At 36.4% G+C, this 15445-nt stretch overlaps 1 protein-coding gene across 1 annotated transcript; it reads right to left on the bottom strand.

The window, feature by feature from the left end:
• Window positions 1–5285: 5285 nt before the first annotated feature.
• LOC129739616 (uncharacterized) lies at window positions 5286–15238 on the bottom strand. The gene is made up of 2 exons (XM_055731096.1): window positions 15122–15238; window positions 5286–5974 (listed from the first exon to the last, which is right to left on the bottom strand). The coding sequence occupies exon 2, from the start codon at window positions 5887–5889 to the stop codon at window positions 5329–5331; it is 561 nt and encodes a 186-aa protein (XP_055587071.1). The 5' UTR covers window positions 5890–5974; window positions 15122–15238; the 3' UTR covers window positions 5286–5328.
• Window positions 15239–15445: the final 207 nt, after the last annotated feature.

The following is a 15445-nucleotide window of genomic DNA, read 5'->3' as shown; positions in this document are numbered from 1 at the left end:
GGTTGCGTTTGTGTGACTTATTGATGTTTCATCAAAAATTTCTTTTCCACGTGAAAGAACATGACAAAACTAAAATCATAAGCGTATGAGCATATTTTTGTTACGTACTTCAGGTCTCCCACGGATGCAATTTTGTGGGTGCATGTTTAATTATGTATGTATATTTTTCTAGACTAGTTGAATGAAAGAAGAATATGATACGTACATAAGTCAACAACATATAGAAAAACATGCCTACGCAACGCGACGACGATGACAGTTGGATTGAGTTTTTTTCATCTCAACACACAGCTGAGATATTAGAAGTGGCCCACGTTACCCCACTCTCCCCTACCATTGCTAAAGTTAAAAAGTGAAAATATGGCTGAATCAAAACAATCGAAAGATTCCATTTAATTCTTATTTAAAAAAGGTAATTAAATAGAATCTTTCGATTACTTTGATTCAGTAGAATTATTCAACCAAGTAGGCTAACAACATACATTGAAGCCATCACTTTGAGCGGAATATCCGTTACTTACGTAGCCTGATTTTTATTTTACCAGTTCCCTGATTTTTGAAAAAAAAAATGTTGACAACCCTGCTCATGTGAGTTTTTAGGACTTGAGAATTGCGAGAATAAAATTTTAAATTTTTTAACGATTTTAATCATCACTTCTTTTTTTTGTAATTTAAACATAGACCCCGCTCAATTTTGACACGATTTAATTTTGGCACATGTGCCAATATCGAACGGTTTTCGAAACACCAGTATCTCGGATTTCCGTTTTTACAGAATAAGTTTTACATATTTAGACAAACATTTAATCTAGACTGTTTAAAATATGTTTTAACGTTTTCAAATGTTAATAAAATATAACAACCATTCATCATAAGCTACTCAAAAATTATAAAAATTTAATAAATTTGATAAAAAAGACTATAATGAGAAAAAAAAAACAACAAAAAATTATGCAAAATGATGAAAGTTTCAAATATGCAATAATTACAAACATAAAAGACCAAGAAAAAAAAATAGTTTAGTCTAGACCATGATAAAAACAAAGAAAAATTACTAAAAATTATCAACCATTGACGAAATATTACACCAACGATAATATCAATGGTCTATTTTGAGGAACAAGTAAAAAGTTTGAGGATGAGGAGTGTCGCACTTTTTACTTTAATATTCGGATACAAGTTTCCGAAATTCTTATCACTTCCGAAAGGCGCGGTCGTTAATCTCATGTTTCTTTAAAAGTCTGACCTTTAATCGGCTATCTTTTTCTTCGTTGCGCTTTCGTTAAGTTTCGTCCTATTACTGGCGGAATGAAGGTTTACCCCGTTTTTCTTAGAAACTTGTCTTTAAAGTTTTCCCGTCTCTTATTTTTATTTTCTTCGCATATTTTTACTTTTATTACATATATTTTCGCTGTTTTACCCGTTTTCTTACTCTCTTTTTTTACTTTTCTTTTTTTTTCTTCACATATTTTCATCTTCTTTATTATTTTTAAAACTATTTCATCGTGTCTCAAACTTTCTTTCATGTTGCTTTTCTTTTTTTCTTATTTGTTTTCTTTCGTTTCCACTTCTCAATCCTTTTATTCACTTTTCTGTTCGGTCTTTATCTGTTTCTTTTTTTATTTGTTTTGTACTTTTAATTTTTATTTTTCTGCTTATTTTTTATCACAGTTTGCACTTGTTGATTCATTTCTATACTCTGTCCTCTCTTCCGTTATTTGAACAACTTCCCCTTGTATTCACCCTACAAAAGCTTAGTTCGATTAAATGTATAGGGGAGAGTGGGGATACTTGATCCCCTTTTCCTATTTTCACCATATTTTTTTGGAAAAATTTAGCAACTCGCCGTTTTTTACATTTTCTGACAGCTTGTAACTTCAAGTTTCTATGCTCCAAAAATTAGAACGATACTTGTACCCGTTGATGAACTCGAAGCATTTTCGTGGGAGTAAAAAAATTGCGATTTTCCTGAAGTTAGGGGAGACTTGATCCCCTATTGAAGGAGACTTGATCTTTTATTCAGGAAGCCCTAATCCTTGTATAAAAATCAAACAAAACCCCAAGATAGAATGTTAATTGACTATTTTGGTCATGTTTGTTCTCATTTCACAATTTATAGCAGACATAAGAAGAACATTCTATAACTTTGTCTCAACGCTAATAACATTGCATACTTAAAGGCGCTTTTTTATAATTAAGAGAAAATTAAATATTTTTGCTCTTTTCTTCAGACAATTGTTTGATGAATATTAGTTTTTGATAAATATTAGTAATTCCGTAATCAGCAATCATCACGATCAATTCAGAAGAAGAATATGCCGTTTGGAAGGGGGATCAATTGTACTCAACTCTAGGGGATCAATTGTACCCATAATCAACATTTTAGAAAACTTTTTCTGAAAAAAGTTGAGAGTTTTCCATTGCTTTGAAAATATGGAATTATGAAGTTCATTTTACGCTCGAACGATTGATACATTGGAACAAATATTTTTTTCATAATTTTCCCATGTAAGGAACATTTTAAAGTTATGAAAAAAGATCTTCAAGTTACATTTTGTGAAATTTTTCAAACAAAGTTCAATTACTCAAGCAATTATTTTGTTAAAATTTTTTCAACTGCAAGCATTGTTATTTTGCTCATTTTGGCACATTTTTCTAGAACATTTGATCTTTGTAAGACATTCCAGTTTCGAGATATAGCTAAGGAATCAAGTATCCCCAGGGATCAAGTATCCTCATTCTCCCCTACTGAAACTTTCCACACAGAGAAATATGTTTTTTGTTAGAACTACGATGCTATTTCACTTCTTAATTATTTTTATCACTTTTCTCTTAGCTCTTTAATCGCTTTTCAAAAAAGCTTTTCTTTTAACTTTTCCCTTCTCTTCTTTTTATTTTTTATCGCATGTTTTCACTACTATTAGATCTAAGTAGTCTGTGACAAGAAACTGACGTGTTTTTTTCGAGCTCTTCATTTCGAGCTTGTGAAAAAGATTCGAAAATCATTGAAAATCAAGTGTAAATCGTTTTTTTTTCGGGGCAAAATACCCCAGTTGAAGACAGCACACAAATGGAAACATCGAAAAGGGAGAAAAAAGGGCTCTCCTGATTTTAGGAACTAATCACGGAGTGCAACCGTAATGCCATTGGCCAGGAAGGGCCGCGGTAGGTGGATCGTTGATACCAAGCAAAAGTTCAAGGTGTGAAAAGTACCCGAGCTAATTTATTTGAAAATAGTGAAAATTTGTTATTCAATGTGCGTGGATTGGCCTTAGTTTTTCGAAAGGTGGTCAGTAGGTTCCACATTTCAGATAGGCGCCAATGAAGCCTGAGTACATAACAAAATCGGTGAGCTCGTTCCATTGTTTTTGTATTTATTTTTATTTGTTAAGTTTTGTATTTATTTGTAAATCATGACATTACTTTTCATCAATACTATTTGCCAAATAGGATTTCCCGTAAACATAAAAAAAATCCTCCCCTCTCCTGTCTGAAAACAGCATCTGTATATAGGGTCGTATGAGTTCTCTGCACCTGAAAAGTTTATTTAGCTGTTTCAGACCATCCCTTCTATGATTACATTGACTTGCCGCGGTGTGCATTTTGGTACCACACTAATACTCAATATCAGCACTTGAAACGAGTATTGAGTCCAGATACTTGTTTTGGCATCTCGTGTCGGGATTGATCTTTAGTTGTACCTCGTGTATCAGCCAATGCAAGATGTGTGTAGTCAGTCACCCTATGCTATGCTATGCTATGCTATGCTTATCGCATGTTTTCACTACTATTTTTGGACTTCTTTTTTCATTCTTTTTTATTTTATTTTTTACTTATCTTTTGTCGTGTCTACTCTTTTTCATGTGTTTTTTTTTATTTGTTTTGTACTTTTAATTTTTCAACTTTCTTTTTTTTTCATCGCATGTTTTCGTTTTATGATTTTTGTTACTCTGTTTTCCCTCCTGTTATTTGATTTTCTTTTCTCTTCTCCTTGTTTCGTTTTTTGATTTTAAACGCGACTATTATCTCCAAGATTCGTTAGCAGAATTCGGTATTTATTTTTCATAAGCCGAAATATTTATCAATTTGTGTTTGAAATTACTCATCGAACCATAAAATCATATCTTAAAATTTTTGAGTCTTTCATCGAAACAAGAATCTTTAGTGAGGCATTATCTCTATATCCTATATAGGTCAGTTTTTTTTATCTGAATTATTTCAAATATGACCAAAACTCTCTTTCTTTTCTGAGACTTCCACCGGAGACGCAGATTCATCATCTTAATATTCATTCAGAGTCTTCCGTATGAATATGAATACTAAACGAAATATCAATGTTTTATGATTAGAATTTTGTATCGATACAATTCTCATCTTAATTTTCAAAGTGTTTCATCTGAATTCTTCTCAGTCTTTCATCTGATATTTATCAGTTATAATTATTCGAAAATACTTGGAAAAATAAGTTCCCATATTTCATATTCCCAAATTCTTCATTGATTCAGCATCTCAATATTCTGATTGAGAGTCTTTCATCTGAATATCAATCGACATGTTGATCACATTTGTCGTTCAAATCTCTCTTTGAACCATAAATTCCCATACTTAATTTTCCGAATCTATCATCAGAGATAGATTTTCCAATGAATCGAGAGTTCTGAACATATATGAGACTTTCATCAGTATAACTAAAACAATCATCGTGATATCAAAACTCATCCAAGTCTTTCATCGGAATATCGAATCCAAAACCGAGTCTTCCATCGGGATAATTAAATTGATCCAAGTCTTCCATCGAAAAAACCAAAACAATTCCAGTCTTTCATCGGAATATTAACAGTAATCCGAGTCTTGCATTGGAAATATGAACAACGTTTCGAAACATCTAAACATATAAATTTATCCGTCTTTTGTTTTTAATTTTTTTTTGTAAATAAAATGTAACCATATTTCAAAGCTTCACAACTCTGTTATTTTTCAAAGGAAATCATAAAATAGCACGTTGAACTTTTATCAAATTTTCAAATAAAATATAAAGAAAAAAAAATTAAATTGTCAGATCATTAAAATTATTATTATTATATTAAAATTTTATTGTTTTAAATTGGAACGCATCTTGTTATTTTTCTTCAATCATTATAATCCAGATTTTAAGTTTTCACTTTATCAATTATTTTTATACAATCTAGTTCATGTTGGTAATGAATCTGTATATCTTCAAATTGGAAAAGTAGCATAATTTTTTTCATGATTTTCAGCCTTTTAGGGTGATTCATTCCTCAAAAAGTAGCATAATTTTTAACCTTCCAATAACAATACAGGCTCCATTTAGAACATTTTTGGTTTAATTCTCATATAGGCGGACACCTGATAGGCCAGCTCTTTGTTGGGGCCAAAGATGTCACACGTTATCTTCCAATAACCCACTGGCACCACATCAGGAACCCAACTAGCTTTCGGCGCCCAGTTCCTCACCTCAATGATCATTTTTTTTAACGGACAATACCAATCATTCCCGATGGCTGGCAAGTTGGTCCAGTTGAGAAACAGCGATTGATACTCCTTATATGGCCCGTTCAATCCCTTGCACATGCCCTGCCGGCCGATTTTCATAGGGTACTCGTTGAACTGTTGGTTTCCCATGGTACTGTAAGCTGCCCGGAGTTGAACATCGTAATCGTCTCCCAGGTCCTGGAACACCTCGGCTGTTCCGTCGAGCACGTATACGGTCCGGTTAAACTTCCGAACCCGAACTGAGCTGGCGTTGATTAGCTGGAACCCTATGGTTTGCTCGAAACGATCCAGCTCCACTTCCATCTTCGTAGATTCGGTAAACCTTGGCAATTCGACAAGGGTCGACAGAGCTAGTAGAAATAACTGCCAAAACATTTCGTGAGCAAATGAACAAACGTTCCGACTGCAGCAATTAATAAGTTCATTACGTTCATACTTATCTATCTCAACCCAGTTGGATCTGAAAAAAAAAATAGCAATATTTAGACAGTGTCACTAAAATAAAATTCTCAACTACATGATTTTAGTTCGCTCAAAAATATCATTGGGTATAAATCGACGAGCTTTGTAAAGGCTACATTTTCTCGTGTCAGTATAACGTATAATATATTAAGATTGACCTTTACAACCCATACAATGTCGTAAAATACAATGTTAAAAATTCCTATCAGTTTGAATTGATTTCAAAAGCACAAATTGGTTGTACTTCTATGAAAATTGAAATCGTAAACCGGTTGAAACGTTCAACGTTCGTCTAAAGTAAAAGGAACAGAACTGGTAACGGAAACAGAACACGAACTGAAGGAATGTCGTTATCCTGGCTGGAGTAGGCTCCAGTAACGGGCGTCACAGACATGGTACTGCTACGCCGCACGTGACTTCTAGCGTGGGTGGCGAAATTACGCATGAGGAAATTGGGTCAAATGCGTCGCGAAATAAACAAAACCCAAAAAAACGCACGAGATTCTCGACCGAAAGAGCATGCGATGGTAAACAGAGAACGACGACAAAAAGAGACCAAAACAATCGGGCACTCACGAGAACATCTTTGGCCAGTTTTGGGAGCGTGTGAAGCAAAAAAATGAGCAGCTGAGAATAAGGGGAATCGAGAGCGAACGTTCTCCATTGGACAGTGTTATGTGCTTGAATTGTAACACGTGGGCAACAAAAAAAAAACATGTTATTTTAAATTGAAAACGATGCACTGTCGTGATTTGCGGCTTGTTTTGTCGACCCACGTCGCGAACCTTTGATGCGGACCCTTGATGCTGACCCTTGATGCGGACCTTTCATGCGGACCCTTGGTGTGGACCTTTGATGCGGACTTTTGATGCGAACCTTTGATGCTGACCCTTGATGCGGATCTTTGATGCGGACCCTTGATGCGGACCTTTGATGCGGACCCTTGATGCGGACCTTTGATGCGGACCCTTGATGCGGACCTTTCATGCGGACCTTTCATGCGGACCCTTGATGCGGACCTTTGATGCGGACCCTTGATGCGGACCCTTGATGCGGACCTTTGATGCGAACCTTTGATGCGGACCTTCGATGCTGACTTTTCAGTGGATCTTCAAGCACAACCACTACTTGTTGCTCATAAGAGCTTCGATTTCAGAATGACCTCTTAAGCGACCGGGTTGCTTTATTTATAGCGAGTGATACCCGCGCGTCACGTTTAAAACACTCGGGTGGGCAGAGGAAAACGCGAGTAGATTTTTCTTTTTCTTTACTTCTTACCAGAACGCGTGTTCGCGTTGCTATGAGTTTCAGACCTAAAATGCATAGGGTTACCAACGTTCAAATATTGCATTAAATTTTAATTTATTATTTCTAATTTTACTAACTCTATTTCTAGTACATTATCCTACAATACTTCACTACTGTACTCTTTAATCAAATACATTGAATATAACCACGTGATGGTATTTTGTTATTCGTTTTGGTCGTTCTCTTTGCTCTAACATTTCAATTTCCGGGCTATTTTCACAAGTTTGAGTTTCCACTTCTTGAATTGTATTAGGAACCCTTTTGATGTCATCAACTTTTCTTGCATATGTAACTCCTCTTTCGCTTTGTATTACAACCTTTTCTCCATCTCTTGTCAGAACAGTGTAACGTTCTTTTGAAAATGTTGGGTCTCCTTTCGATTTATTGTTATTGGCCAAAAGTACTTTGTCTCCTACAACAATATCTGATAGTTCTGAGTTCCTTATGGCATTTGCATATCTTTTGCTCTCGAGTTTTGATGAAACATCTTTTCTCGCACATCTGTTCGGTCCAATTGCTCTGTTGATCTTGCTTCCCATAAAAATGGGAATGTTCCCTTGTATTTCTATCCAACCAATAATTCAAAAGGCGTAACCCGAAGCGTGAAAGGGGTCGAACTTTGTTGTGCACGTGGACATATTTATCTAATGCCTTTTTCCAATTTACCTTATCAATTTTTGCTAGCATTTAATCATACTTTAACTCTTTGTTTTGTCGCTCAACTGCTCCGTTGGACTGAGCACATAATGGAATAGATTTTCGCATTCTTACTCCTCTATTTTCCTATGTCTTACAAGACTTTTCACTCTGAAATGGTGGCCCATTGTCACTGCGGAGTGCCAAGGGATATCCCCATGTCAGAAAAATTCGATTAAGTGCTTCGTTTGTACTATCGACGTCAGTTAATTTCATTTCAACCACATGCAGATATCTTGAATATGTATCCACAACAACTAGAAATTCTCCTGAACCACAGTTGTTAAATTTAAAAAAAATCTATTTGAAGGATTTCCCAGAGTCCTTTGGGTAACTCATGGTTAGTCAATGGGATTGGTTGATTTTTTTTTTTTTTTTGTTCGACAGACGAAAACAAGTCTCGCGTCTTTTAACAAACTCTTCTACTTGTTTCGCCATTCCTGGCCACCAGAAATAGTTTCGCACTATTTTTTTTTCATTGATGATGCCCCTGTATGCCCTTGGAGTGCTGATTGAAGTGCCTTATCTCGCAGTGCAATCGGTAAAATAAGTCGATCTGAGTGAAAAACTCACGTTCCAAGAATCTTCAAATGCTTTGATTCTGATTCATATCTTTTAAGTTTTCTGTCCCAATGATTTATTTTGATAGCTGATTTGAGTTCGTCTAATTCCACATCTTGCTCAGTTTGTTTTTCTATTTCCTCCCAAGTAAGCTCAATTGATCCTGTGTCCAGGAAAAACAGTAGATGTTTCTCCGAAGCATCATCGAATGGCTCGGTCTCATGCGTTTCGTTTACCAGACGAGAAAGTGCGTCTGCAATGTTCATTTCTCCTGGTATGTGAGCCACTTGGAAGTTGAATGGTTACAATCGTAACGCCCAAGCTTCTGCCCGTGAAACTGCCCTTTTCCCTATTCGATGTTGCCCTCCGAATATGAATTCATTTGATTCGGCGTCTATGCGGATTCAAATCTTATATTCAGTAGATACATAGAAAATCGTTCTAGATCCCAGACCATTGCCAATGCGTCTTTTTGGATTTGTGTGTATTTTTGTTCTGTCGGAGTCAGTGCTTTTATAATCAGATGTTTTTCCTATCCGATAATATTAAATTTACTTTCTTGATTCCTCTGCCTTTCCAATCAGAGTATCAGAGTACCAAAATTTTAGATTTTTTTTTCAAAGTCTGCCTTTTTCATCAGAGTATTGAATAAATATATCTGCCTTCACTAACGGAGTACCAATTAACTATGGATTTATTTTCAAATAAACTCTGCCTTTCCCATCAGAGTATTGAATTAGTATCTCTGCCTTTCCTATCAGAGTACCAATGAATTCCAGATTTATCTTCCAAATAACTCTGCATTCCATCAGAGTATTGAATTAATACCTCTGCCTTTACTATCAGAGTACCTTAGAACCAATCGAACTTGTCATCAAATCGTTGAAATCATATTTTCATTTGATTTATTTCTTCGCCATTTCTATCGAAGTTTATTAATTTTAAGACTCTTTAACTTAATAATTCCTCAAGGAAACCCTCTTCTTGGGAGATTCACCAAATAAACTTTTAATCAAAGTTTTGGCTTTCTCCTATGTGGCTTTGTTTTCTTACAGCTGCTACCGACTGCGCCATTGTCGTGATTTGCGGCTTGTTTTGTCGACCCACGTCGCGAACCTTTGATGCGGACCCTTGATGCTGACCCTTGATGCGGACCTTTCATGCGGACCCTTGGTGTGGACCTTTGATGCGGACTTTTGATGCGAACCTTTGATGCTGACCCTTGATGCGGATCTTTGATGCGGACCCTTGATGCGGACCTTTGATGCGGACCCTTGATGCGGACCTTTGATGCGGACCCTTGATGCGGACCTTTCATGCGGACCTTTCATGCGGACCCTTGATGCGGACCTTTGATGCGGACCCTTGATGCGGACCCTTGATGCGGACCTTTGATGCGAACCTTTGATGCGGACCTTCGATGCTGACTTTTCAGTGGATCTTCAAGCACAACCACTACTTGTTGCTCATAAGAGCTTCGATTTCAGAATGACCTCTTAAGCGACCGGGTTGCTTTATTTATAGCGAGTGATACCCGCGCGTCACGTTTAAAACACTCGGGTGGGCAGAGGAAAACGCGAGTAGATTTTTCTTTTTCTTTACTTCTTACCAGAACGCGTGTTCGCGTTGCTATGAGTTTCAGACCTAAAATGCATAGGGTTACCAACGTTCAAATATTGCATTAAATTTTAATTTATTATTTCTAATTTTACTAACTCTATTTCTAGTACATTATCCTACAATACTTCACTACTGTACTCTTTAATCAAATACATTGAATATAACCACGTGATGGTATTTTGTTATTCGTTTTGGTCGTTCTCTTTGCTCTAACATTTCAATTTCCGGGCTATTTTCACAAGTTTGAGTTTCCACTTCTTGAATTGTATTAGGAACCCTTTTGATGTCATCAACTTTTCTTGCATATGTAACTCCTCTTTCGCTTTGTATTACAACCTTTTCTCCATCTCTTGTCAGAACAGTGTAACGTTCTTTTGAAAATGTTGGGTCTCCTTTCGATTTATTGTTATTGGCCAAAAGTACTTTGTCTCCTACAACAATATCTGATAGTTCTGAGTTCCTTATGGCATTTGCATATCTTTTGCTCTCGAGTTTTGATGAAACATCTTTTCTCGCACATCTGTTCGGTCCAATTGCTCTGTTGATCTTGCTTCCCATAAAAATGGGAATGTTCCCTTGTATTTCTATCCAACCAATAATTCAAAAGGCGTAACCCGAAGCGTGAAAGGGGTCGAACTTTGTTGTGCACGTGGACATATTTATCTAATGCCTTTTTCCAATTTACCTTATCAATTTTTGCTAGCATTTAATCATACTTTAACTCTTTGTTTTGTCGCTCAACTGCTCCGTTGGACTGAGCACATAATGGAATAGATTTTCGCATTCTTACTCCTCTATTTTCCTATGTCTTACAAGACTTTTCACTCTGAAATGGTGGCCCATTGTCACTGCGGAGTGCCAAGGGATATCCCCATGTCAGAAAAATTCGATTAAGTGCTTCGTTTGTACTATCGACGTCAGTTAATTTCATTTCAACCACATGCAGATATCTTGAATATGTATCCACAACAACTAGAAATTCTCCTGAACCACAGTTGTTAAATTTAAAAAAAATCTATTTGAAGGATTTCCCAGAGTCCTTTGGGTAACTCATGGTTAGTCAATGGGATTGGTTGATTTTTTTTTTTTTTTTTTGTTCGACAGACGAAAACAAGTCTCGCGTCTTTTAACAAACTCTTCTACTTGTTTCGCCATTCCTGGCCACCAGAAATAGTTTCGCACTATTTTTTTTTCATTGATGATGCCCCTGTATGCCCTTGGAGTGCTGATTGAAGTGCCTTATCTCGCAGTGCAATCGGTAAAATAAGTCGATCTGAGTGAAAAACTCACGTTCCAAGAATCTTCAAATGCTTTGATTCTGATTCATATCTTTTAAGTTTTCTGTCCCAATGATTTATTTTGATAGCTGATTTGAGTTCGTCTAATTCCACATCTTGCTCAGTTTGTTTTTCTATTTCCTCCCAAGTAAGCTCAATTGATCCTGTGTCCAGGAAAAACAGTAGATGTTTCTCCGAAGCATCATCGAATGGCTCGGTCTCATGCGTTTCGTTTACCAGACGAGAAAGTGCGTCTGCAATGTTCATTTCTCCTGGTATGTGAGCCACTTGGAAGTTGAATGGTTACAATCGTAACGCCCAAGCTTCTGCCCGTGAAACTGCCCTTTTCCCTATTCGATGTTGCCCTCCGAATATGAATTCATTTGATTCGGCGTCTATGCGGATTCAAATCTTATATTCAGTAGATACATAGAAAATCGTTCTAGATCCCAGACCATTGCCAATGCGTCTTTTTGGATTTGTGTGTATTTTTGTTCTGTCGGAGTCAGTGCTTTTATAATCAGATGTTTTTCCTATCCGATAATATTAAATTTACTTTCTTGATTCCTCTGCCTTTCCAATCAGAGTATCAGAGTACCAAAATTTTAGATTTTTTTTTTCAAAGTCTGCCTTTTTCATCAGAGTATTGAATAAATATATCTGCCTTCACTAACGGAGTACCAATTAACTATGGATTTATTTTCAAATAAACTCTGCCTTTCCCATCAGAGTATTGAATTAGTATCTCTGCCTTTCCTATCAGAGTACCAATGAATTCCAGATTTATCTTCCAAATAACTCTGCATTCCATCAGAGTATTGAATTAATACCTCTGCCTTTACTATCAGAGTACCTTAGAACCAATCGAACTTGTCATCAAATCGTTGAAATCATATTTTCATTTGATTTATTTCTTCGCCATTTCTATCGAAGTTTATTAATTTTAAGACTCTTTAACTTAATAATTCCTCAAGGAAACCCTCTTCTTGGGAGATTCACCAAATAAACTTTTAATCAAAGTTTTGGCTTTCTCCTATGTGGCTTTGTTTTCTTACAGCTGCTACCGACTGCGCCATTGTCGTGATTTGCGGCTTGTTTTGTCGACCCACGTCGCGAACCTTTGATGCGGACCCTTGATGCTGACCCTTGATGCGGACCTTTCATGCGGACCCTTGGTGTGGACCTTTGATGCGGACTTTTGATGCGAACCTTTGATGCTGACCCTTGATGCGGATCTTTGATGCGGACCCTTGATGCGGACCTTTGATGCGGACCCTTGATGCGGACCTTTGATGCGGACCCTTGATGCGGACCTTTCATGCGGACCTTTCATGCGGACCCTTGATGCGGACCTTTGATGCGGACCCTTGATGCGGACCCTTGATGCGGACCTTTGATGCGAACCTTTGATGCGGACCTTCGATGCTGACTTTTCAGTGGATCTTCAAGCACAACCACTACTTGTTGCTCATAAGAGCTTCGATTTCAGAATGACCTCTTAAGCGACCGGGTTGCTTTATTTATAGCGAGTGATACCCGCGCGTCACGTTTAAAACACTCGGGTGGGCAGAGGAAAACGCGAGTAGATTTTTCTTTTTCTTTACTTCTTACCAGAACGCGTGTTCGCGTTGCTATGAGTTTCAGACCTAAAATGCATAGGGTTACCAACGTTCAAATATTGCATTAAATTTTAATTTATTATTTCTAATTTTACTAACTCTATTTCTAGTACATTATCCTACATGCACGAAAACGGAACAACATTTTTAATCTAAAATTGCATCATCGTTACATTGAAGCGTGAAAAGTTAGACAAAAAACGATGCATGAAAACGAAACAGCTTATTGTAGTTTAAAAATACACAGCGATGTAAAATTTAAGATTTTTAATTTAGGATTTGCAATTTTTATTAAATGTTCAGGTATTATGAGTCTTACCAAAAAAAACTGTTTACAATGAATTAACATTTATTAAAAAAAAACATCAATAAAGAAATAGGACTACCTAATATTTTATGCGGTTCGCGTCTCTGGGGGACACTAGTTTACAGCATTTTGAACCTAGTAAACTGAAGGTCATTTTTAAAGTTAAATCGGGCGCTGAATCCGAAAATGAAATTCAAAAAAATCTCAGTAGAACCGTTTCATCAATAACTTATTTCATCACAAGCCGATTGTTTTTGATGGTTGATTTTCTTAAAGCCTAAGTTGAGACAAATATTTCACCCGAAGACTGCAACACGATTGGACTTGAAGTAAAAAAGTTATTGCAATTGTTATTGTTATTGCAAGGCCGCAAATTTTGTCCAACACTCAATGAGTACTTTTTACGCATTGCGTTTTATACGAGAATTTTCGACCAAAATACAATCTTGGAACCACAATAACTTTCCTGTTTCAAACCCAATCGAGTTACAGTCTTCGGGTGAAATATTTGTCTCAACCTAGGCTTTAATAAAATCAACCATCAAAAACAATCGGCTTGTGATGAAAAAAGTTATTGATGAAAAACCGGTATTTTCCTTCCTCCCGGGCAAAATACCTTAAAATTTTATTCACGTTTGAGACTCAAGCAACCCCTCCCTATGGTCAGATCTTCCTGATATTTGGCATGTCACCTTTCGGTAAGCTAATAAATAATTTTGACTTGGAGCGAGTGAGATTTATCATGTTTCATTTTTCCTATACTATGATAAGTGTACTGCGGTTTGTTAAATTATTACAAACTACAAAAAATAGTGTTATGGTAAAGTAACCATAAATTCTTCAATTTTCAACTGATTTTGATAAAAAAGCACTTGAAATCTTTGTTTTAAATTAACATTCAGGCGCAGAAGAAAATCAGATTTTTTAAATGTTACCATCGAGTCTAAAACTTTCGCTGAAACAAATTTTTCTCTAAAAAAAATGCGTTTTTTTATAATTTTTTCTATCATAAAGTCACTAATATCAACAATACTGTTGATCATACGCAAAAACAATGTTCAGATGATCGATAGAAAATTTATTCACCTTCAATATGCAAAAGAGGGATTTCAAATTACTGTTATGCCGTCCGAGGTATGTCCATCTAAGTACAAGAACTTTTTTTATTTTTCCAAAATTTCATATCTGGAGCATAACTCAAAAACGGTTCTACTGAGAAATTTTTTTGAATTTCATTTTCGGATTCAGCGCCCGATTTTACATTAAAAATGACCTTCAGTTTACTAATTTCAAAAATGCTGTAAACTAGTGATTTGTTATGATTTTGCTTTCCGGCGGAAAATGACGGAATGTCTTTGGACGCGCAGATTAAGACTGTTGCTGCTGTTTGTTTGACCTATCAAAACTGCTACGAAAAAATTCACAGTTGGTTGATTTGGGGTCACCAGTCACGCTCAAAATTGTAATTCAATCAACAAGTTGTCAACAGTGGATTTTTTCAGCACGAGTCGTAAGTCGTAAGTTCGTAAACTGATTTATTTGGGTGATGCATCGATGTTTTTGGTAGATGTCAAATCACCTTCCAATGCTTTTGCATACAGTTTGTTTAATTTACGAACGCCAGCATCGATAGAAATAATCACTTCGATAGAAAATATCAATTTACGAACACGCCGTTAATACTGTGCAAATGTTGAGGTAAACGTTACCATTTTGGATATTACTAGCATTCACCTTTTTATTTCGGTAAAACTTACCTTTTGATTATTTTCCGTGTTGAGTTCTCCGTGCTACACTCACTCTCATCCTTAAAAAATTCTCCGAGAGCGCTCCTCACGCAGGAGAGGTTGCTTGCTCTCTTCCTTAAAAATTTCTCCGAGAGCGTGCCTCATGCAAAAGGGGTTGTTTTGCTTCCATCTTTTTTTTTTATCTCGGTTTATCAACGCGTCCGCAAGAGCCAAACAAAAGGATCACTTTTACTATACCGCTGACAGCTGCCAGCAAGCAGCAACTACTAACTTTTGAGAGGAGAAGCAACTAAAGAGTCGTCGTCGTCTACTCTGTCCGTCTACTAAGCTCTG

This window comes from Uranotaenia lowii, chromosome 1 (genome assembly GCF_029784155.1).
Source record: "Uranotaenia lowii strain MFRU-FL chromosome 1, ASM2978415v1, whole genome shotgun sequence".
Lineage (NCBI taxonomy): Eukaryota > Metazoa > Arthropoda > Insecta > Diptera > Culicidae > Uranotaenia > Uranotaenia lowii.
This window is presented reverse-complemented; position numbering and strand designations above follow the sequence as displayed.

Excerpts from the sequence above, each read along its gene's own strand:
- LOC129739616 (XM_055731096.1), bottom strand. The coding sequence starts at position 5,889 with ATGTTTTGGCAGTTATTTCTACTAGCTCTGTCGACCCTTGTCGAATTG.